A 24,376-nucleotide genomic window follows, 5' to 3' on the forward strand; every position below is an offset into this window, starting at 1 on the left:
TATGTTCACTTTCAAATGACTCTCCTTTTTTAACCTACAAAACATGTCCAGGTTAGCTGAAATCACCTTAAATACCACAGAACTAGTCACCCTTAAAGGAGCTCTGGTAGCGTAGTGGTTACAAATCAGGCTGTGAACCTTAAGGTCAGCAGTTCAAAACTACCAGCTATTCCGCGGGAGAAAGATGAGGCTTTCTGCTCCCGTAAAGATTTACAGCCTTGGAAACCCTGTACAGGGTCGCTATGGGTTGGAACCAACTCCATGGCACACAACCAGTCACCCTTAATCTCAAGGTTGGCAGTTCAAACCCACCAGTCGCTCCTCAGAAGTCCTATTCAGGAGTGTGCTAAGAGTTGGAACCAACTCAACAGCTCGTAACCACAGTTACTCTTAAATACTACAGAAGGTTGCTCTTGCAACCTAGGAACTCCTAGAGGAGTTTCCGAAGGTTTAATTATCAAAAGCAGAGTCAAAACTGAACCTTGTGGATTCAGGACCTCTACCATCTGAATCTTCAGTACCTCCCACAACTCCTGCTCATATAGCTGAGTTCCAGCCAAAGGCCATCTCTCCTTGTTCTATGAAACACCTTTGCACTTCCTTGCTATCCTGCTTTTTCTCTTGCTCCTTCCACCTGGAGTGCCAGTCTTTTGCTATCCACACACCACTTCATGCACAGGAACAGGATGCCAAAGGCTGCCAGGCCAGCTACATTCCTTAGTCACAATCAAGAACTGAACGGAGCTTTGTTACTGTCACATAATGTTGACGGGGAACCACTGCAGATCTTTAAAGTGAGCAACTTAGGCTGAATATCACATTTCTCTAATTACAATATAAGAAATAAATAAACGGCCAGTTTCTAGATTGATGTTGGAACATGTTCTCCCTTGAGACAACAGAAAGGAATGACAAGCTCCCTGCCCACCAACTACTACAATATTCAACTACTGTTGTAGTTATGTGCCGTGGAGTCGGTTCTGACTCATCGCAAACCTGTACAGCGTTTCCGAGGCTGTAAATCCTTACAGAGCAGAAAGCCTCATTTTTCTCCCGCGGGAACAGCTAGTAGTTTCGAACTGCTGACTGTTGAGATTAGCTACTCACAGCTACTTTTTTTCTTCATGAAGAAAAAAAGGGGCAAAACATTGCTTACTAGCTAGAGAGAATGCCAAAGGGCCAGATCTTTTCAGTAACATTTATGGCGCAGTTTTATGGAATACAGGGTCTGAATGCACACTTACAACAGGAGTTCTATTCAGCTGCCTGACCATGGGTAAGTTATTAGCTTCACTGAGTCTACTTTCTCATCAATAATGTAGGGCTAGCCCCTCATATTTTGCAAAGCTCTTGTAAAAAGACAAAAATGTTGAAGCACTCAGCGGGGTCTGACCCATAGAGCTAAATAAAATGATGCTCCTATGAGAACTCTGGGCCTCCATTTTTCTGGAGGCAGTTTATTTGCCTTTGTTCCGGTCATATAAAACCTGTTCTTTCTCCTTAGCCATGAGCACGGGAGAACTCTCCAGGGAGTAATGTGAAGCGTCCACTTAGTTGTTAGCACTATCCAGTAGAAGAGCTGTACTTTTACGACATCTTGGACAGTATCCCAGTGAGCTCCTGTCAGTACATGAGAAGACCGTAAAATGTTGTCGCTGCATTTCCCTAAACCCTGATACTCCTATATCAAGCGAGAGCTCATAAGACACATTCATGAACTCTCAAAAAGCAGAGCCACCACTTTCAGTCAGCATTTTCCAAATAAAATGGGAGACAACGCTCTTTTCAGTATCTCAAAGCCAGACTAGAAGACCTTTCACCGTCTGACCTTTGTGGTGACAGTGTTATGAATCTATCTTCTACACAAACAACAGAAAAACAATGTCTGGCACATAAGCCAATATTTTGAGAAGCTGTGACTCAGAGCCCAGTTTAATATTGAAACAGAAGAGGCAGAGAAGACATTGTCACCGTACTGGCCTTGTTGGGTGGCACTCCTCCAGCTCCGACTGCTGCACACCCATGCCCACAGTTCTTCTAAAATATTACAGGAAAGGAGTCAAAGCAGATGTCCCAATACCTTTTAAAGGTACCCGTACACATCAAATCTTGAATCAATGGCCCCTTATAAGGGTGAAGGGGCTCAAGAGGAAAAAAAAAATAAGATTCAAGCTTCAGTTCAAGACAAGAATCTAATCTTCTTAAGTTGTTGTTGTTGATATGTGCCGTGGAGTTGGTTACCCTGTACAGGGTTTCCGAGGCTGTAAATCTTTACCGTAGCAGAAAGCGTCATCTTTCTCCAGAGGAACAGCTGGTAGTTTTGAACTGCTGATCATGAGATTAGCAGCCCGATTCGTAACCACTACACTACCAGAGCTCCTTAATACTCTCAAGTTAGGTGCATAAAAATTCTAACAATTATTTGTCAGAACGGAGAATTTCAATTAAAATGAGGTGACTGAAGCACACCTGGGCACACACACAGAGAGAAATTTTTAAAAAAATAACAAGGTAGGAATCAGCAAGGAAGAGTAAGAAATGGACGACTTTGTCTTCAGTTATTTGGTGTATCAGGAATTGAGAATTTCAGAAATGAAATCCAAGTTGAATTTGAGTTTTTATAGGCAAGGCTCATTCAAAGACGGGTAAAGACTTCAGAAAACAAAACAAAATCTCATGAAGAGATCAGTGTAGTGCTCTGACTACATCCAGAGATGATGTTAAGTGCTTTCCAGTCAGTGCAACTCAACATGACTCAGAGGACTGACTTGGTTGGTTTGAAACGCCGACCTTGCAGTTAGCTGCCTAGTGCTTATCCTAGATCTGAAATTTCAACATTTGGGGAAGGTTTGGTTTTGACTAAACTCAGACAACAACAGCTGGAGGCTTTGAGAGGGCTACAGCTGATAAAGGGAGTGCAAAACACAACTTTAAAAGGTAAATTTACTGACTCATATGCCCCATCTAAAATCCATTGATTTCTTCCTAATAAGCCTATGGAGGGCTGAAAGGTCAGTTTGAACCTCAAGGTTGATGGTTCAAACCTGCCAGTCGTTCCTTGGAAACCCTATACAGGGTCGCGGTCGCTATGAGTCAGAGCTTTGGTAGCTTGTTGTTGTTGTTAAGTACCGTCGAGTCGGTTCCGACCCATAGCGACCCTGTACAGGGTTTCCCAGGCTGTAAATCTTTACGGGAGTAGAACGCCTCATCTTTCTCCCGCGGAGCGGCTGATAGTTTCGAACGGCTGGCCTTCAGGTTCGCAGCCTGATTCCATTTTGTTCAATCTTTCATGGAAGAACATTCCTTCAGGAGTCCTCCTCTGGGCTCTGGTAGCGTAGTGGTTACCAACTGGGCTGCTAACCTGAAGCTCAGCAGTTCGAAAGTACCAGTTGTTCCTGCGCCCATAAAGATTTATAGCCTTGGAACCGACTCCACGGCACACCACCATGAGCCGGAACCGGAACCCACTCAAAGCCACTTAACAACAACATTAAGCCTATAGGGCCGCTATGAGCAGCAGGATTAAGCCGCCCTAGGGAGGGAAGCCACGATCTCCTCAGATGACCCCAGAGTCTTGCACTCAATGTCAGAATGAATGATAGCTCTAGCTAAGTGCCGTCGAGTCGGTTCCAACCCATTATCGACCCTGTGTACAGTTTCCGAGGAGCGGCTGGTGAGTTTGCACCGCCGACCTTGCGGTTCTAACCGACCTTGGGGTCCAGTGCATTATCCCACAGCGCCACACCAGGACTCCTTCCCAAACTTGCAGATCCTACAAATCACCTGGGGCACTTGTCAAAATTCTGGCCTGGCACTCAGACATGCGGAATCAACAGTCCAGGTATACCTGGGTACCGTCTTATGAATAGGCAAACATTCTAGGTGGTTCTTACAATTTGACAAGTTGGAGAATTAAATGCTCAATTATATCAATTCAACACCTTGGAGGTTCAAGACATAAGCTCAAAACTACAACCTGTGGGCTCAGGCCCCTCAAGACCTTCGTTCTTTACTGCCAGGCACCAAAACTTCAACCCACAGCTATTAAAAGCACAGAGGACAGAGGCCTCGGGTCACAATCACTGATTATTGGCAGAAATGAGTCTCGGATCCAGGCCCCCCGGACTCTAGCTCAAGGCTCTTCCACCTCGGTGCGCTGCCCTCGGGGCCTTGGACCCGGGGGACTGAAGGAGAAACGAGGCAGGGAGCCTCGCGGTCCGGGGCACTGCGCAGAAAGGGAGGCTCACCCGCTTCTCCCGGTTTGAGGTCCGCGAGGACCCTTAGGGGGTTTGTTGGTCGTAGCTACATCCCCACCGAGGGGTGAGCCTGGGGATAGGAAATGAGGGGTCGTGCGTGGACAAAGGTGGATTGGAGAGGGACTGTTGGGAGAGGTCGGTTTCTCAGGACGCGCGCTCACCTGGCAGCCTAGCTCGCTCTGGGTTTCTCTGCAACAGCCGGCTCCGCATTTATCGCGAGACGAGGAGACTCCCGGCTCATGGAAGTAGGAATTGGCCCTACCGCCATCCCGTCGCTACACGTAGTGTCGACGTCAGCAACGTCGCAGAAGTGTGCCCGTTTCCAATATGGCTGCGGCGGCGGCAGCGGCGGTATCTGGAAGTTTTGGCCGGGCGGGCTGGAGGCTTCTGCAGCTGCGTTGCCGGCCCGGTGAGGGGACAGCCCAAACGGGGAACGGGGAGGAGAGGGAAGGGGGCACGAGGTCGACCCGGGCTGTGCGCAGGGTGAAGAGGCTGCCGTGGTGGGCCGCGAGCAAGGTGAAGTGAAGGGCATCGGTACCGGGTCGCCGGCGTAACTATCACAGGCTGGGCTGCCCTCCGAGCTGGATTTTGGTCCCCAGACTCAAGCAGGCAGAAGCCAGAGCTGCGCAATAGGCCGTGTCATCTCTGTTTAATAGAATCAACAGTCCCATAGAGGGTTAGGGGTGCTTGTTCAAGGTCATATAGCTTGTCTGTTGCAGAACCAGCAGACTCGGACCCAGTCTCCTAACTCAAAACGTGTTTGTCCAGGACCACTGGAGGGACAAAGTTGCAAACAGTCACAGTGATCGCCTAGTCTAGTTATTTTCCGTCACTGCACTAATTTCCTGATATCCTCGTAATTTCTGTGTCCCACAAGGTCGTTTTGAACCACAGGATTGGTAGTTCAAACCCACCAGCTGCTCCTTGGAAACCCTACAGAGTCACTAAGAGTTGGAACCAACTCAGCATACTTAACATCAACAACATATGTAAAGAGCAGTGGTGACGCAAAGGCTAAGCACTTGGCTAGCAAGGAATCGACTGAAGGCACACACCAATAACATACATATTTTTGTTTGTGTACCGGGGGTTTGGAAAATCCACATTTAGGAAACTTCATTATTACCATAAAAGGAAAACCAGTTTCACCCATGAAGAGAACGCAGACATTGACAAGTTAAAATAAATGTATAATAAGTACTTGCCTTTCCTTGAATCATAGTTCTGCCATCTTAATTTGGGACCCCCTTCTCCTTTTCAACATTTTATGAATATTTGCCTGGTTTTTTTTTTGTTATTGTGCCTAAATTCTTTTATTTTTACACCTACTATTCTTTGTTCCTTCTTTTTAAAATCATTCTTCGATGAGGCATTCCATAGATTCTCAAAACTGCCTTTTTTGTGGTTTGCACACAAAATTCCAAACTAAATACATTTAATCAAAGTAGTGTCTATAACCCAGCCAATCCATGCCTAGGTGTTTATCAATAGAATAAAGCCACATCTGCCTGCAAAAAGATTAATCTATCTAAGAATTCATACAGCTTTATTCATGATATCCAAAAACGGAAACAGACTTGGTGCCCATCAAAGTATTATTTCTTAATGGAATCCTGAAAAAAAATCTCATTGCCATCTAGTTGATCCCAACTCATGATGACCCCAGGTGTCACAAAGTAGGACCGCTTGATAGGATTATCGGAACTGTAATATTTATGGATGTCATGCTGGGTAAGGTGGAGGGTCAGAGAAAAAGAGGAAGACCCCCAATGAGATGGATCAGCCAGGTGGCATCATTGATGGCGTCTAGTGTGGCAGCGGTAGTGAGGTTGGCCCAGAATTGTTCTGCTGTGCATGGGGTCGCTATGAGTCGGTTCCAACTCAATGGCACCTGACAACATCAACAATATTTATGGAAGCTGATTGTCTCGACTTTCTTCCACAGTGGCAATGGGTTGGTTTGAACTGCTAATATTTAAATTAGGAAGCCTGAGCACAAACTGTCTGCACCAACCGGGTACTTAATCAAATGCTTGTTTAAGTCATTGTTTGTCGTTAAGATTATTCTGACTTATCAGTGATCCTATATAACAGAATAGAATTGTCCCATAGGTTTTCCAGGAGTCCTGGTGTGGCACTCTGGGTTAATGCACTGGACTGCAAGGTTGGTTTGAACCGCAAGGTCAGCAGTTCAGGTTCACCAGCCACTCCTCAGAAACCCTGTAGCACACAACAAAAACAATGGGTTTTCTAGCCTCTAATCTTTACAGAAGCAGATTGCCAGACCTTTATACCCACTGTTTGGTGATAAAAAGTATTGTCTATTGATTTGTTTAAAAATAGAGTTTATCTGAAAAATATTCTAAGTGAAAAAAGTCTTACATAAAAAATGCATACCGTATGAGTGCATTTACATGAAATTCTAGGACAGGCAAAACTAATCTAAACTAAGCTCACTACCATTGAGTCAAAGTCTGCCTCACAGCGACCCTTTGTAGAGTTTCTGAGGTTGTAAATCTTTACTGGAGCAAAAAGCCTTATTTTTCACCTGCAGAGCATCTGGTAGGTGCTTATCCTACAATGTGCCTCACCAAAACTAGGGTGAATATTTTTAAAATAGTGTAGGGTAGAGGCTGATCAGGGAGGAATATGAAAGAACTTTCAGAGATAATGCTTTGTCTAGAGAGGGATTTACAATATTCAAGTGCTTATGTTTGTCAAAACTTACAACATGGGACACTTAGGAATTGTGCACGTCCTTGTATATAAACTCCACCTCAACAAAAGAACTGTAAACAAATATTGAATTCTAGTTAATGATATGCATGCCAAAGTGCCTAGTGATGAAGAACACTGGGGTCTGTAACAGATGCATCAAAACATGAATGATGTGATGGAATTGAAGTGGTAGATAATACTTGCAACTTGTCTGTATGTTTGAAATTTTCTACAGTAAAATGTTGGGAAGAAATTATATTGGTTTGTGCTTAGGAAAGGCCTTTCGTAAAGTGGGATGTTGCAGATAAGAGAGCCTGGCTAGCGCTAAGCAGTGGCAGAGGGTCAGTATACAGTCTTCCTAATTCCTAGCCCAGTGCTCTTGCCATTGTATATGAATGTGTAGTGTTTTCAAGGGAGGCCTCACACATACCCATTGAGCACGTAGGAGTTATTTGCAGATTTTAAAGTCGTGCATATTGGGGTGAATGGTTTGTCCTTTGCCACACAGTCAGTAACTGGTAGAGACAGGTTTAGAAACCATTTTTGGACCACCCAAGGTTGCCAGTCTGTGTAAGATTTCCATGTAGGAACTTACAGCTGGGTAAGTGGTCCTGGAGTAGACTGTGTCCCGCTTTCTGTCTTCCCCATCACTGGTACTGAGTCTCGTCTCTGACCAGCTCGTTCCTGTTTCAGTGTCCCGCTGCCGACCACCTCTGGTGCCACGTGCCTTCCATGCTTCAGCTGTGCAGCTCAGATCCGCAGATGAGCAGAAGCAGCAAACTCCGCCGCCTTTCTCTCAGCAGCATTCTGAGACACACGGGACAGAAGAACCCAATCCAGAGTCTTCTCGTTCAACTGCTAGGTACGTTCCAGAACCCCAATCCACCCATTTCCAACGCTTTTCATACTTGGGTGTTTCTGTTCCTCCCTTCCTTCTCCTTTCCATCTTCTTCCCCACCACCCATTATTTTCAAGGCTTTCTCTATTTTTATTTTTGAAAGTGTCTGCACATCTTAAAATATCCAAATAATCAGAGCAGAACACAAAAGATTAAAAATTTACCAGAAATCACAAACCTAGAGACAATTCTGTTCATATTTTGATGAAGATCCTTTTAGATGTTTCTCTAAGCACCTTTCATATATAAATCTACATATATAATAATTAATTATATAATACAGTATATACACTATTCCAGAATCTGATTGTTTTTCACACAACAATACATTTTGAACATCCCTTAAAGGCTATGTTATTTTAATGGATGTATAACATTCTAGTAAATGGCTGTATCAGACTTTATTTACCCTGTCTCTTTTTTGGGAGTCCTGGTGTGGCACAGTGAGCTAATTCTCTGGACTGCAAGGTCAGTTTGAATTGCAAGGTCGGCAGTTCAGGCTCACCAGTCACACTATACAGGGTTGCTGTGAGCCAGAACCAAATAGACAGCACTTAACCACAACAGTCTTTCATTGATGTTGAGATTTCTTTCATTAACATGAAAAACATGTCAGTCTTCTACGGGAAGCACTAGGTCAAAGGATTCCTGCATTTAGCATTTTAATCCGCAGGTGGGGCCTAAGTGCTCTGCAGAAACAATGGAAGTCACTCCCAGTAGACCTTCTGCTTTTCTTAATGTTCTCACTAAGAAGTTTCTCTAGGCCTGAAATTAATGTTTGCAGTTATTTTTCTGGTTTCCTGATTAAAGTACTTTTTATTACAATCCAAAAAATCATTTTTGAGACTCTACTAGGTGCCCTGGAGATGCAGTGGCTAAGCACGTGGCGTGGCTGCTATCCAAAAGGTTCTTTGTTCCAACTCACTTAGTGGCTCCAGACTCTAGAATTGGCACTCTACTCCTAAAGATTGTAGCCCAGAAAACCCTATGGGGCTCTGCCACATGCAGTCACTGTGAGTCAGAATTGACTTGTAGTACCTAACAATAACAACATTGTGTCAGGCCCTATATATAAATAAAGAACACAGTCCCTGCCCTCATATAGTCTGGTGCAGATACAAATAAAGAGACCCCCTAAGCCTTATGCTGTGTGGGCTGTAAATGGGGAGATCCACAGTGCTCTGGGGACACTGATGGTGAAGTGGTTAACTGGAAGGTCAGTCGTTTGAACCCATCAGCTGCTCCAAGGGAGAAGGACCTGGTGATCTGCTTCCATGAAGATCACAGCCTGAAAACCTTTTGGGGGCCCTTCTGTCTTACAGGGTGACTGTGAGTTGGAATTGACTCCATAGCACACAACAACATGGGACCATTTACTCTGTGTTATATGACCTTCCCAACCACTGGGCCCCTTCTCTATGACTTTATGTTGCCATTCTACCCTGTTGGCATGAAAACATCTGCACTGACACAAGAGTAGATGTGATTCGAGGAGACAGAGTCTAGTTTTTGCTCAGACACAGTTTGCACTCCGGCATCAGGCAGTGAGATGAGGTGTACTGGACCCTGCCCCCATGTCTCTCGGATTTGGGTCTCAGGTACACAGACCAGGGTGGCGAGGAGGAGGAGGACCATGAGAGTGAAGAACAGCTGCAGCATCGCATCTTGACAGCGGCCTTGGAGTTCGTTCCTGCTCACGGGTGGACCGCAGAGGCCATCGCAGAAGGAGCCCAGGTGTGTCCAGGCGAGGCCGGGGTTTGCCTGACCAAAGCTAGCCAGGAGGGAGTTGCAACAGGCAGAGCAGAGCATCTTTCTGCTGCCTAGCTCTGAGCCCCTGAAGGCTACAGGATTTTCTGGGTTTGTTTAATTTGTTTTTCCCAGTAGGGTAAACATAGCTTTACTATTAGTATTGTCTTTAATGTAAGAGAAATGTACCATGAAGTTAGTTCTTGGGAATTAGGTTCTAAAGATAGTCTAATAAAATTATCTTGATCAAAATTACCATATTTCAGATTGGCTCTAAGATACTAATTGTTGCAAGAAGTACCAGTGTCTTTAGGAAAGAAGAAATGCTGCCTATTAAATATGACACATTAGGAACACACAGCTCACACTGATTGCTGACAATGAAGGGGGGCCCCCCCGTGCAAAAAGTGTGCATCTTAGAATTGTTGAAAGATGGTGTTTGGAAAACCTCCAGAAAGTAGTCACCACTTTGGAGACAAACACATGTTACTGTTGCTCAGTAAATCCAGCAATCTGCTTTTCCTCCTGGGTGGGAACAGACTGCTTCTTTAGATTAAGTGATAGGTTCGTGTTAGGCAGGAAATGTTACAAGATTGTTTGGAAAATCTGATGATACTAGATGTGGTTATCCAGCTTTTTTTTTTCACTTTGCATGTTGTCATTCATAATGGCTACATAACACCTATTATATTTATTTGACATGGTTAATAAGCAACATGGCTTGTTTGTAATTTGTTAGTATAATAAACCATACAACTTATCTGAGCATGTTTCTGATTTTTTTTTTTTTTTTCCTTTTATGCTTTTACGTAATTTATTTTGTTAACTTTTAACTTTGTATTGTGATTCAGGTAAAAGTCTTAAAGGGCAATTTCGTTTCCTTTGCAATAATTTATGCACATTTTGTTTCATGATGTTAGTTGCAGTCCCCTCATTGTAATAGTGCTCTTCCCATGTCCTCTCTGGGTTCCCTGTTTCCATTTGCCCATCTTTCCTGTACTTTGTTTTTGGGCAAATGCTGCCATTCTTGTCTTGTATGATTGGTTATTTTAAGGAGCACGTATTTCACTGGTGTTATTGTTCATTTGATGGGTCTATCTGGTTGAAAGGTGATCTCTGGGAGTGGGTTTAGTCCCGGGTTTAAAGAGTGTCTACAGTCAATATCTCATGGGTTCCACTAGTCATAAGACCAAACCAGTAAGTTTGGTCTTTCTTATGATTTTGAATTTTGTTCTGATTTTTCTCCCACTCTGTTTAGGGCCTTCTCTTGAGACCCCGATCAGAGTAGTCCCTAGTTGTTGCTGGGCACCATCTAGGTCTTGTGGTCTCAGGCTCTGGCTCATGTGGTCCATGTGTCCTTTGGACTAATTGTTGCCTAGAGTCTTTGATTTTCTTCCCTCTACTTTGCTCTGGATGAGAAGAGACCAATAGTTGGATCTTAGATTACTGCTTGCAAGCTTTTCAGACCCCAGTTGCTACTCAACAAAGTGGGATGTAGAACATTGCCTTTTGGTACCATGTTACTGCAGTTGACCTAGGTTATCTCCCAAAACTGTGGTCTTACGCTCTCCAACTCAGTGACTCAGTCCCTCAAGGTGTTTGGTTGTGGCTAACTTTGCCCCTTGTATGCTCTACTTTATATATGGTGGTGGTTATGTGCCGTGGAGTCAGTTCTGACTCATAGCAACCCTGTATAGGGTTTCCGAGGCTGTAAATCTTTACGGGAGCAGAAAGCCTCATCTTTCTCCCGTGGAACAGCTGGTAGTTTTGAACTGTTGACCCTGAAGTTAGCAGCCCCATTCATAATCCTCTGTCATATACATGCCTGTTCATGCATGTATTCACATATGCCTTCTCACACATGTTAAGCTGACATATTTACCTACTTATCCACTCAGATTATGATTTCCGTTATTGCAGGGTTGGGTATGTAATAGCATTTGCCATTATTCCCTTTACACTTGCATACCTCCCAGTGTCTTCCTTTGCATTGATCATGCTGTGTTGAGCTCCTCTTACTGTATATTATCTTTCCCTTTACCCAGCTTAATACATGTTGGCATGTAGACAGTGATTCTCCCTCCCTCACCTACCCATCCCTGTTGTTAGCTGCCGTAGAGTTGCTTCTGACTCAGAGACCCTGTGCACAACAGAACCAAACACTGCCTGGTCCTGTGCCATCCACACAATTGTTGTTGCACTGTGTCAGTCCATCTCATTGAGGGCCTTCCTCTTTTTCACTGACCCTCCACTTTACCAAGCGTGGTATCCTTCCAGACAACATGCCCAAAGTACAAGATGAAGTCTTCCCATCCTCCTATCTAAGGAGCATTTTGACTTGACTTCTTCCAAGACTGATTTGTTTGTTCTTTTGGCCTCTTACTTTCAATAATCTTCTCCAACATGATATTTCAAATGTACTGATTCGTCTGTGGTCTTTCTTATTCATTGTTCAACTTTCTGATGCATATGAGACAGTTGAAAATACCATGGCTTGGGTCAGGAACACCGAAGTCCTCAAAGTGAAAATTTTGTTCCTAATACCTTAGAGAGGTCTTTTGCAGCAGATTTGCCTAATATAATATGTCATTTGGTTTTTTGACTGCTGCTTCCATGAGCATTGATTGCAGATCCAAGCAAATGAAGTCTTTAACAATTAGTATTTTCTGTTTAGTATGTTTTATTTCTTGGTCCAGTTGTGAAGATTTGTTTTTTTCTTCACATGAGTTGCAATTATACTGAAGACCATAGTCTTTGATCTTCATCAGTGTTTCAAGGCAAGCAAAGTTGCGTCATCTGCCTGTCACAGGTTGTTAATGAGTCTACCTCCAATCCTGATGCCACATCTTCCTCATATATTCCAGCTTCCTTAGCATACATACTGAATAAGTACAGTGAAAAAATATATCCCTGTAATACACCTTTCCTGGTTTAAAACCACACAATATCCCTTTGTTCAATTCTAACAATGGCCTCTTGCTCTATGTACTGGTTCCCCCTGGAATTCCCCTTCTTTGCAATGTTATCCATAGTTTGTTATGATTCACACAGTCGAATGCTTTTGCATAGACAACAGAGCACAAGTAGACATCTTTCTGGTATTCTCTGCTTTCAGCCAAGATCCATCTGGCATTAGCAGTATCTCTTGTTTCATGTCCTCATCTGGATCCTACTTGAATTTCTGACAATTCCCTTTCTATATACTGCTGCAACCACTTTTGAATTATCTTCAGCAACATTTTAATTTTCATGTCATATAAATGATACTGTTTTCCACAGTCCACTGGGTCACCTTTCTTTGGAATGCACACAACTCTGGATCTCTTCAAATCAGTTGGCCAGGTAGCTGTCACCCACATATCTTGGGCAGAGATGAGTGAGCTACTCCAGCGCTGCATCAATCTGTTGAAACATTTCAGTTTGTTATTCTGTAAATTCCTGGAACTTGGTTTTACACTAATGTCTTCATTGCATGTTGGGCTTCTTCCTTTAATACTATCAGTTCTTGATTATATTCTGTCTCTTGAGATGGTTGAACATCAACCAATTCTTCTTGGTACAGTGACTCTGTGTATTTCTTCCATCATCTTTTGATGCTTCCTGCGTCAATCAGTATTTCACCCATTGTTGTTGCTAAGGACCGTTAAGTTGGTTCCAAATCACAGACCACTGTATAGAGTTGTATAAACTGTATAAACTGGTCAGTTTGAACCACCAACCTTATGATTAGCAGTTCAGTGCTATATTCTATAGTGCCATACCAGGACTCCATTTTTCCCATGTTGCTTTTGTTGTTACATGCCGTGGAATCACTTCTGACTCATAACAACCCTGTACAGGGTTTCCAAAGCTGTAAATCTTTATAGGACCAGAAAGCCTCATCTGTCTCCCGCGGAACAGCTGGTAGTTTTGAACTGCTGACCCTGAGATTAGCAGCCTGATTTGTAAACAGTACACTACCAGAGTCCTTAAATATTGCAACCTGAGTATGTTCTTCCCTTTTAGTTTTCTGACTCCAGGTCTTGCACATTGCATTATACTTTGTCTTCTCTAGCTTCCCTTTGAAATGTTTTGTTCAGTTCTTTTATTTCATCATTTTTTCCATTAGCTTTAGTTTGTGTACGTTCAAGAGCAAGTTTCAGAGACTTGTGACATTAATCTTGGTCTTTTATTTCCCCTCTTGTCAATGAGAGAGGAGGGGTGGGCAGTGGCTGGCTATGCTTGTTCTGCCAATGTTGGGGAAACCGCATGCTGCCTTCTCTGCTGCTATAGGATGGCACTGCTGCCGCCCACAGGGACCCCCGCAGACAGGAAGTAAGCAGGAAGGAGCCTATTGCTTCTCCCTCCCCAGCCTTGCAGTCTCCTCCATGGACCCTATTGACAGACCCTATAATGGAGCCAGAAATGTGGTTTTGAGAGTCTCCATCCCTACATCACTAACAGAGGATAGAAGAGCAGGTATGGATCTGAGAGACAGCACCTTCGTAATTGGCCCCATGACTATGAGGGTGCTTGGTTATGTGCTGTGGAGTCGGTTCCAACTCATAGTGACCCTGTATAGGGTTTCAGAGGCTATAAATCTTTACAGGAGCAGAAAGTCTCATCTTTGCCCTGTGGAATAACTGATAGTTTTGAACTGCTCACCTTGAGGTTTAGCAGCCTGACTTGTAACCATTACACTACCAAAGCTCCTTATGACTAATATGAGGTTCTTGTTACATGTACATTGGATGCAGTATAGCAATGTGGTTAAGTGCTTCACATCAGTTTCTTTATCTGTAAAGTGTAGGTGATAGTGCTACGTGAGAGTGTAGGTAATGTCCTTAGCCAGGTGCCTGGCACACATTAACCATTACTATTGTACCTGCTGTAACTCCCTTATCATTAATTTTGTCAAACTGCCTTCAGAAAGGCTGTGTGCTTCCATCAAAGGGAAGTGACTTTCCCCTTTCCCAACAGTGGGTGTTGCTTTGTTTTATTGCTTGGTACCTTCAAGTCAGTTTCAACCCTAAAGAGTCCCCGTGTGACAGTATAGAGCTGCCTCTGTGTCGGCTTTCCTAGGCGGTAATCCTTAAAGGAGCAGCTTGCCAGGTCTTTGTCCCGTGGAGTCATTGGATGGGTTTGAACCGCCAAGCTTTCATTCAATAGCAGGCACTTAACCATTCTGTCACCAGGGCTCAATGAGTATTTCTATTTGCTTTTTCAGCTGTCGCTGCCCCTAGTGCATGGGTTAGCCTTGGTAGATGCTTGGTGATTGCTGGCTCAGGAATGAAATGGCATGGAGCCCTCTCAGTTCTGTTAGTTCCTTGATAACTCAGTAAGGAAACGGTTGTTGCTTGTTTGTTTTAAAACAAAGACATCCAGTTTCCACAACATTGAGGTTAGGTGAGTTGGTCAGAAAGAGTTTTGAGTTCTCTTCAAGGCCTTCTCTTCTCCCAGGCCCCATCTCTCTTAGTTAGAGTTACAGTGCCAGAAGTGCAGCTCTAACTTCTCAAGCAAGAGAGGAAGGATTTGGGCCCATTTAGGGTGTTCTTCAGGGGTACTGCTGCGCAGCCTCTCCATCGTCTCTCCTGTGCTCCTCTGAGACACATTTCCAGGTGCCCAGCAGAACAGTAGCACCTCTTTCCCAGTCATGCTTGTGACACTTTCTTGGTCACATGTCCATTGCTGAACTAGTCGCTGTGACTTTCACTTACCTAAGCCTGGATCATGGCCTTTGCATACACACAAAGGAGCCTAACCAGCTGGGAGGGGGAGAGACTGGTGTCTGCCTGACCCAAAACAAATGGTCTAAGGTTAAGGGATGGAGTACCCCGCTGAGACTCAGGCTGCTATTGCCAGAAGAGGGGGTGTTATTGCCAGTGCCGAGCAAGCCACAGTGCCCGCTGCATTTGCCCACTACCTTTCTGTCTCCTCTCTCCCCTTTTGTAGTCTCTGGGTCTGTCCAGTGCTGCAGCCAGCATGTTTGGGAATGACGGCAGTGAGCTGATACTGCACTTTGTGACCCAGTGCAACGCCCGGCTCACCCGTGTGTTGGAAGAGGAGCAGAAGCTGGTACAGTTGGGCCAGGCAGAGTGAGTCCTGTGGCATCTGTGCTCAGGGTGACAGGTCCCACCAGCTGCCCTTAACAAGGACAAGAGAAAGCATTCAGCAGCCCTGCTGCTGTGGGGGACAGAAACCCAACTCCCTGTCATGACCACCTCTAGTCAGGCCAGCCTCCGAGCTGCTGGGACCTCCCCAAGCCCGTGCTTTGACCCCAAGATACACTGTGTTCTTTTCCTTCTTCCAGGAAGAGGAAGACAGACCAGTTCCTGAGGGATGCAGTGGAAACCAGACTGAGAATGTTGATCCCGTACATTGAGCACTGGCCCCGGGTAGAGTCCAGATCCAGGCCCTAGATCACCCATCCTATTAGCAGCAAGTTGTCATCTGTATAAATATCCACGCCTGTCTCTCAGAGAACTTGGTCACAGCACAGAAGTTAGCTCATGGCTCACCTCTGTCAGCCTCAGCCCAGGGATACTCAGTGCACTAGGTCTCAAACTTGGGAGAGCCAAAGAGGGTAACTGAGGCATCTCTGTCTGTGTCCCTGAGAACAACAGTGGCCTTGGGTATAAGATCTCATCCTGTGTGGGGTCCTAGTGCACCACCATGTCTGATGCACCACCATGTCAGCAATGAGGAGGGGTCCACAACAAAGGCTAGAAAAGGCGGAGGATTTAATTTACTGTCATCAGCCCTGTAACTGCCCCATTGTGTTCTAGATCCCAGAAGACTGGGACTTAGAATTACCAGTTTTGTGCTTAGGATTGGAATATTCATTCCAACGGCCTTCTCTCCTTTCCTGAAGCTTCCATTTCCTTGTTTGAAGGCATGTCACAGTGCTGGGCCATTTTCTCAGAAAATATGACATCAAAGCACATCAGAAATCAGAGGGGCTCCGAGATCAGCTGGGAGAGTCTGTTGCATTTGCGGTTCCAGTCAATCAGCGGTGGTGACTGTGAACACCTGTGGTGCACCTAGCACAGGCTGGGTGATGAGGGGTACAGCTGAGAGTCAGGGACTAACCCCTGCCTGTGCAGCTTCCAGCCTAGACTCGTTCTGGGAGGCATCACATCCCCATTAAAGCAGTGAGAGTGCATGTGGTCAGCCCTGAGCTGCCTTCTTAATTCAGCATTTCACTAAGTGAAAACTGCCCAGCAAGACTAGGAACTCTCTGACCAGTGGATTCTGAAGCTAGTCCTTTGGCAAGACCTTGTCCTCTTAGAGGCGCTGATGTCTGCTAGAGGAGTCTGGGTTGTGCCATCACTTGTATTAGTCGGAGGTTTTTTGGTGACAGGTAACACATCAACTTGAGTTAACTCAAGCAGTCAAAGCAGGAGGCGTATCGTGAGGCTGCCGTGGTGCATCAAGGGCAGCCACACTGTGAGCCCAGGGGGTGACCTTCACTCCTGTCTCTGCTTGTTTCTTCCTGTTACAGAGTCATCCCTTGTCCTTTCTGTCCCATTAACAAAGGCCAGGGACAGAGAATCTGATCCTGCTTCTTGTCACTGCAGTCTGTCATTATTGCTCAGGAGCTCAGTCCAGTGGGTAGAGATGGTGGGTCTCAGAGAAGCGAAGCTAGCCAGGCCCCCTTACCCTGTAGGGAGGTGAACCACCCACCATACTCTTTTGTTACCTGTATGCAGTACTGGTCCTTTCACTCTCTTCTCAGGCCCTCAGCATCCTCATGCTCCCTCATAACATCCCGCCCAGCCTGAACCTGCTTACCAGCATGGTGGACGACATGTGGCATTACGCTGGGGACCAGTCCACAGATGTGAGTGCTTTCTGTACAGTAATCCAGCCTCTGCCCGGGGCTGGTACTAACCATTTCTTCAAGAAGTTTACCTGGTCACAAGTCTCCTCAAGGGGCCTGCAGCCCGATGTCAGTTTTGGAAAGGAAAGACTTAAGAGACTAAACTATGAGGAAGGTCACTCAACAAGCTGAACTGGGATCTAGGTCTTCATTTGGGGACCAGTATTCTAGTCAGAAACCAGTGGTGACACGGTGCCAGAAGACCGTGTGATGACGCTGCTCTTTGTGACCATTTTCCCTTCACTCCTAGGACTTGGATTCAGCAACAGAATCTCTGTGTGTGTCTTTCCACAGGAACGCCCACTGTTTAGAAAGAAACTCCCTCCCCAGCCCCACTTTGCTAAGAGATCAATAAACTTCAAACAGGCACCAGGAAGGAACTTGACTTGTTAATGCCACCCTCTTTCTATTGGGAAATTAAAAAAGAAAACATATTCCTTCATAAAAGAAATAAATACGTGATGGTGCTTTGTGGCATCTCGGGTAGGGGTGGTAGCATAACTCATGGTGTCTGGAGGACCAGACGTGTGTGTGAGGTACTCCCACCACAGTGTAACAAAGTGCTTTAATAAACCTGGTCCGTGTGGGAATACACTACCAACTGAGCGGGTAGGGGAATGAAATGAAAGAAATAAAGCATCAAGCCACTGAGCTGGTGCTATGAGCAATACTTTGCCAGGACAGCCCAAGGGACTTAGCCTCGCAGTTCTGCCTAGATGTTCTGATCAGTCCATAATCCTGGCCCAGCCCTCACACTCCTGATGGGCACACCAAGCATTGGTCCCAACGGGCTGATGCCGGAGCCTCCCTGGGACTCAGACTTTTTAAGATGTTGCCACCTCACTGGCATTTCCAATGTGGACTATCATGTGCCGTGGAGTTGGTTCCAACTCATAGCAACCCTGTACAGGGTTTCTAAGGCTATAAATCTTTACGGGAGCAGAAAGCCTCATCTTTCTCCCACGGAACAGCTGGTAGTTTCGAACTGTTGACCGTAAGATTAATGTGCACTAGATGTCACAAAATCACCTGGGTGCTTAGTGAACATTCAGATTCCTAGCCCTACTTCAAACCTGCTGACTGAATGCCCACAGGTGGAGCTTAGGAGCTTGCATTTGTGTTTTAATGTACTCCCAGACAGGTCTGGGAAGGGTAGTACACCTCAAGCCTGTGTATGTCTGTGAGGGTAAGAAGAAGGAGGAAGCCCATGAGTCCCCATGCTTTTGGATGGAAATGACCCCAGACTGCCCCAGCAGCGGTGGTGACCCATCTTTCTGGGTGGTTTCTTTTGCAGATTAACTGGTACACCCGCCGAGCCGTGCTGGCTGGCATCTACAACACTACAGAGCTGGTGATGATGCAGGACTCCTCCCCAGACTTCGCAGACACTTGGCGCTTCCTGGACAACAGGATTAATGATGCAATGAACATGGGCCATACTGCCAAGCAGGTAGGGTAGTGTGCGGCTAGCCATGTAGGACGTTTCCTCACTAGGTACACCCGTGTTCCCAAGGCCACAGCTGGTCCTTCCTTTTTGTCCTCAGCTGATGGTCCTAGGGGACTTCTTCTTGTCGGCACTTCCCTAAAGGCTAGACTTTGCCCTTTAATGATTGTCTTACCCATTGGTTCTTCTCCAGTATGCAGGGCCCTCTTGACCTCTCATTCATCCTTCCTGCCCCACTTTTGAGGGTGTGTTGGGGGCTTATGGGAACCTGACTCTGACTCCTTTCCAGGTTAAGTCCACCGGTGAGGCGCTGGTGCAAGGACTCATGGGCGCTGCGGTGACGGTGAGTATCACCCAGTTTGTCCTGGTGATAGTTACATGTATCACCAACAACCAGTTGTTTTGTAGCCTTCATCTGGAACCCTACTAATAAGACGGAGAGTGGTTCAGAGCTCAGCTTCTTGGTCCCAAGTATCCCATCTCTCTCTTTACTGGGCATCAAGAAACGTTGCTGATTTGCAGGGCCCTGGTCTGTCAGGTCCCTGTGTCATAGTCATGCCCACCACCTTGAGAATCCTCATCTTCCTCCTGGAAGTTCTACAGGCAGGGCCAGGACCTCACCAGTCTCTGTTTCCATTCTCATGTCAGCTCAAGAACTTGACGGGTCTAAACCAGCGCCGGTGAGAAGGAAGGGGTGTCAGCTTGAGTGCCTAGAAGAAAGCCAGCAGATACATGTCAAGAGCTTTGGGAAGTAGGATGTCCCGTCCATGTACAAGATGTTCATGAGAAAACATGGGGGACTCCTGAGTCGCTCCCACAGCCTCCTGGAAACCACAGGGCACTTGGTGATAGCCTTCTGGTCTGGAATTGAGCCACTGATTCAGTTTCTAATACCAGACCAGACTTCCTGATGCCTTTCTGCATTACAGCTTGTGATTAAAAAATTAGGATCTTATCCTAGCCTTCAAGCCTCTGAGATTTTTGTTGTTGTCAAGTCATGGCCCCACGGGCACTTTAATAAGATAGATCCCAGCCTTCCTAGAAATGCTCTCAAGCTCCCAAGCTGGCGTCAGGGTCTGAAGCCACCACAGGGTGGCAGATAGTCCCCAACACACAGGTGTTCCTTCTGGTGCTCTTCCCTGATGTCCAGAGATGCTGCACCTGGGAACCCGCTCTGGGAGCTGCCTCACCTGAAACAGGTGCTTGCTGTGCAGTGGTGCTCAGCTTGACCTGAGTTGTGAATCAGAGCCTGGGGGTGCATTACACCAGCATAGATTGCGGGATGCCTATAAAAATGACAATAAATATGTTTGAAGCAGTTTCCTGTTGTGTAGTTAGTTTCTGTGTCAGCCATGGCAGGTATCCAGGACTCCTGGGCGAGATGGCAGTGACAGTGCTGAAGATGGAAAAGGCTTGAGGCCAGCAGCTGGGAAACCTACACTCTAGTCTGGCACTGCCTAGCACCTACTGACTGGGTAATTGTGGCAATTCTGCATCTCGACAAGGTCTCCTATCAGTGAGATGTGCCAGGGCCTGCCCCAGACTGTCAGCTCCCTCGGCTGCTCTCAGCTGCCCTCTGAACCATGCCTAGCCATTTCAGGGAGGCATTCTTTTGTTGTTTTTTTTTTAACTTTATTGTTAAGTCAAGGTTTATTGACAAGATCATTAGTTTTGCATTGAATGAAGCATGCTTTATTTCATAATGTATCCTACTTCCCCCCTGTGGTTCCCCATTCACATTTTATATTTCACAAATGAACAAAGCAAAAGTATGTGATGCACGCATACAAAACAAAAAATGTATATTCGTTTAAATGTTCAAAGGGCACATTGTGTAAGGCAGCCTCCTGCCCGCAGGAACACAGCCTTAGTCCATGGGCCTAGAGCCTGCAGGTGCTCTGTCTCCAGGCCATTGCCTCCGCCTCCATCTCTACAGTCACTGCTTTTCCAGGCCGGGATCTCACGTTCCACTCATGCTCTATCTTGATGACCCTGGGATTGTCTGCTGTTGCTGTTTTTCTAGGTAGGGATCTCATGCTCTTCTTTCTTGCTGGTCCTAGGATCATCTATTCCTGAAATTAAAGTTTAACTACTTTGCCCTTTTAGTTACACATCTACAGTTACAGTTTTGACAATCACTTAATCCTACTAACAGTTAACTCACAATCAAATCCTAAAATCCTATCACCATCATTCTCCCCCCACACCCCTTTTCACCAGATCCATCTGGAAACAGGAAACTATTAACTGGGGATTCTACTTCACCCTCCTCATGCTGAAATTAAGCCAGCCACTTCATGCCTTTGTAGCCCCTGCCTCCCGGCGCACACACACACATTTTTGATAGCCAATAATTGCCTGCCCTGATGTGTCACTATAGAATGTGAACTGCAAGCTTGGTTCGAACTCACCAACTGCTTCTCAGAAACTCTATACAGGGTTGCTATGGGTTGGAACTGACTCAACAGCACTAAACATCAACCCAGTACTCTGAGGAAACAACCTTGTTCCTTGATATGAAGAATCCTCAATTCCTGTTGGAATTTTGAGCAACAACATGGGTTAATGCACCAGATTGCAAAGCCATTTGAACTGCAAGGTCGACGGTTCAAGCTTACCAGCTGCTCCTCGGAAACCCCTATACAGAGTTGCTATGGATCGAAACCGACTCAACGGCACTTAACAACAATAACACATCCATAAGCAAGGAGCTCTGGTAGCGTAATGGTTATGAGTCAGGCTGCTAACCTCAAGGTCAGCAGTTCGAAACTACCAGCTGTTCCTGCTGTTCCATGGGAGAAACATGAGGCGTTCTGCTCCCGTAAAGATTTACAGCCTCGGAAACCCTATACAGGGTCGCTATGAGTCGGAACCGACTCCACGGCACATAACCACCACCACCACATCCATAAGCAAAAGTCCAGCTCATCAAATGGTAGAAATTTACACTTGCTCTTGGTGTGGTGCAATAGGATAAGCACTCAACCACATGTTGGTTTGAGCCACAAGGTTGATGTTTCAAATTCACCAGCCACTTCTCAGAAACCCTATCCAGGGTCTCTATGAGCCTGAACCAACTCAACAGCACTTAACACAATGTCAACCATCTTTATCTTCATCTGGTCGATTCTGGTCAGCTCAGCCCAAGCCATCCAAGCTAGGTCAGATAGGTACCAGCTACAAGTTTGGGAGTTCACACACCTCCCTGCAATTGAGACCCACTGGCCACTTCACTCTCAGTGCTCAGGAGTTTACAAATCTCCCTAAACTTCAGCCACCCCTTCCTCTTTGTCTTCACAAGGTCAATGGATGTCAATAGTACATGTCCAAACTCAGCTCCTATCTTCATTGCTGCATTTCCCCCACTTCCATTCACAAGTAGATCCAGGTGGTCATGCTGCTCATGGCTTGCCTCTAACTTTCAGTCCTAGAAGGGGGTTTTCTCTGATGGGCTGACTTTTTTTTTTGCCTTGATGCCTCCAAAGCAAAAAGCTTGCTTGAAACTCAGTCTGATTTTTTACAAGTCTTTCTTTAAACAAGAATCTTCTGTTCTCCCAGCAATTCTGAGTTGGTCTGTATCTTTTCAAATGGGAATGTCCTAACTCAAAAAATTCTAGGTGGGGCTCAGGATTCCTCAGTGAGGCATTCTTGAGCTTTCATCATTTTCTCAGCACTTGCTGGACTCAGTTTGCAAGTCTGGTTTGCTGTCTTCTGCTTTTGCCCTTTCCTGCCGAAGTCTGCGAATATTGACGCAGAAAGTCATGAGCTATCAACAGTCTCAGGTCTCTTCTCATGGGCCTTCCACTGAACCCTTTCTGCATCTCTGATTGTTTTCATCTCTACACCCTGTCAAGTTCTCTGCAGTTGTTGAGTGCAGTTGAGTCCGTTCTGATTTATAGCGACCCTGTAGAGGGTTTCCAAGGAGCAGCTGGTAAACCACCGACCTTGCGGTTCAAACCTATCTTGCAGTCCAGTCACACTGTCACACCAGGACTCTGCAGTGGTGGTGGTGGTGGTGGTTATGTGCCATGCAGTCGGTTCTGACTCGTAGCGACCCTGTACAGGGTTTCCGAGGCTGTAAATCTTTACGGGAGCAGAAAGCCTCATCGTTCTCCCGTGGAACAGCTGGGAGTTTCGAACTGCTGACCTTAAGGTTCGCAGACCAATTCATAACCACTATGCTACCAGAGCTCCTTAGGACTCTGCAGTAGCCATTCCAAATTCCATTCCGGTCTTTCCTTGACCCTTTACAGCATCCATCCACACTCAGCAAACAATCTGAAATCTTAATTTACTGAGAAGAAACAAGTGTAGAGTGAGAGCCCACTTCTCTCCTGTATCAGGGAGACTGACTTACTAAGGCAAACTCCTTTTCTCTCCTTTCCCAGTGACTGGTTATACCTCATCCTGCCTTGCTAATGAAGTCCCAGCCAAATTCTATCTCAGTGCCTCTTTTCTTTACGTGGACTCTGATTCCTGGTGTGGTACCATAGGTTAAGCACTCAACCTCAAGGTTGATTTGAACTGCAAGGTCCGTGGTTCAAACTTATCAGCCGTTCCTCAGAAACCCTATACAGAGTCGCTATGAGTTGGAACCAACTCGATGGCACTTCATGACAACAATGATTCTGAAGGTCCCAGTCACTCCTGTCATTTCAGCTACCATGTTTTTGAGGCAACTTCTCGCCAGGCAGTCTGGGGAACCTTGGTAACTCTTTCTTGAGTGTATGCCCTGTATGGAGGCACACTGCTGGGCACTAAATGCAGAGATAGCTCCTGCCCTATCAGCTATACAGATCTGTAGATAATGCATTTTATTAAAGAGCACTGTGTTTGTTTTTTCCTTAGCATTTTCAGAAGCCAGAATTGCATTCATGATTCAGACTTGGTAAGGTTGGAAGAGAGAATATATACTATCCTTTAAGCACTTGAAATTTAATATTAGCGAGGGTACAAAGAAATGGACATTCTTAATACTCTGTCAGTGAACTTGGTATAATCTTTCTAGGAAATAATTTGATTATAAAAATCTATATTTTAATTAAATAGAAATTGATTCAACAAGATCATTTCGTAAACAGATTATCAAAGATTAGAATGTTTTATAATATCCAGACCAGAAATAATATCCAGAAATGTGAAATCAGGAGATGATATAATATGACTAGGAACATCAATGAAAGACCATGTTTGTTAAAAATGTACACATACCCTCTGACCAGGAATGTTACTTGAAATTTATTCTACTGTGAACAAGGGTGTTAATGTAACCCTCTGTATAAAAGAAACTAGTCACAATCTAAATGTCTGTCAGTACGAAACTGATGAAATTATATATTCACATGATGAAATGAATTATTACAAGGAACAAAGTGATCAGATAAAATTTGGGAGACTATAAGAAATCTAGATTTTTCTAATTATTTTTAAGATTTGCATGTTTATCCAAGTTAATA

The 24,376-nt window shown here is 45.3% G+C and overlaps 1 protein-coding gene across 1 annotated transcript; it reads left to right on the forward strand.

The window, feature by feature from the left end:
- The first annotated feature begins 4,574 nt into the window (after positions 1-4,574).
- Positions 4,575-19,654, forward strand: COQ9 (coenzyme Q9). The gene is made up of 9 exons (XM_006863560.1): positions 4,575-4,665; positions 7,668-7,836; positions 9,471-9,606; positions 15,550-15,692; positions 15,908-15,992; positions 17,333-17,437; positions 18,771-18,926; positions 19,210-19,263; positions 19,569-19,654. The coding sequence occupies exons 1-9, from the start codon at positions 4,584-4,586 to the stop codon at positions 19,602-19,604; spliced, it is 966 nt and encodes a 321-aa protein (XP_006863622.1). The 5' UTR covers positions 4,575-4,583; the 3' UTR covers positions 19,605-19,654.
- The last annotated feature ends 4,722 nt before the right edge of the window (positions 19,655-24,376 follow it).

Source organism: Chrysochloris asiatica, unplaced genomic scaffold (assembly GCF_000296735.1).
Source record: "Chrysochloris asiatica unplaced genomic scaffold, ChrAsi1.0 scaffold00055, whole genome shotgun sequence".
NCBI lineage: Eukaryota > Metazoa > Chordata > Mammalia > Afrosoricida > Chrysochloridae > Chrysochloris > Chrysochloris asiatica.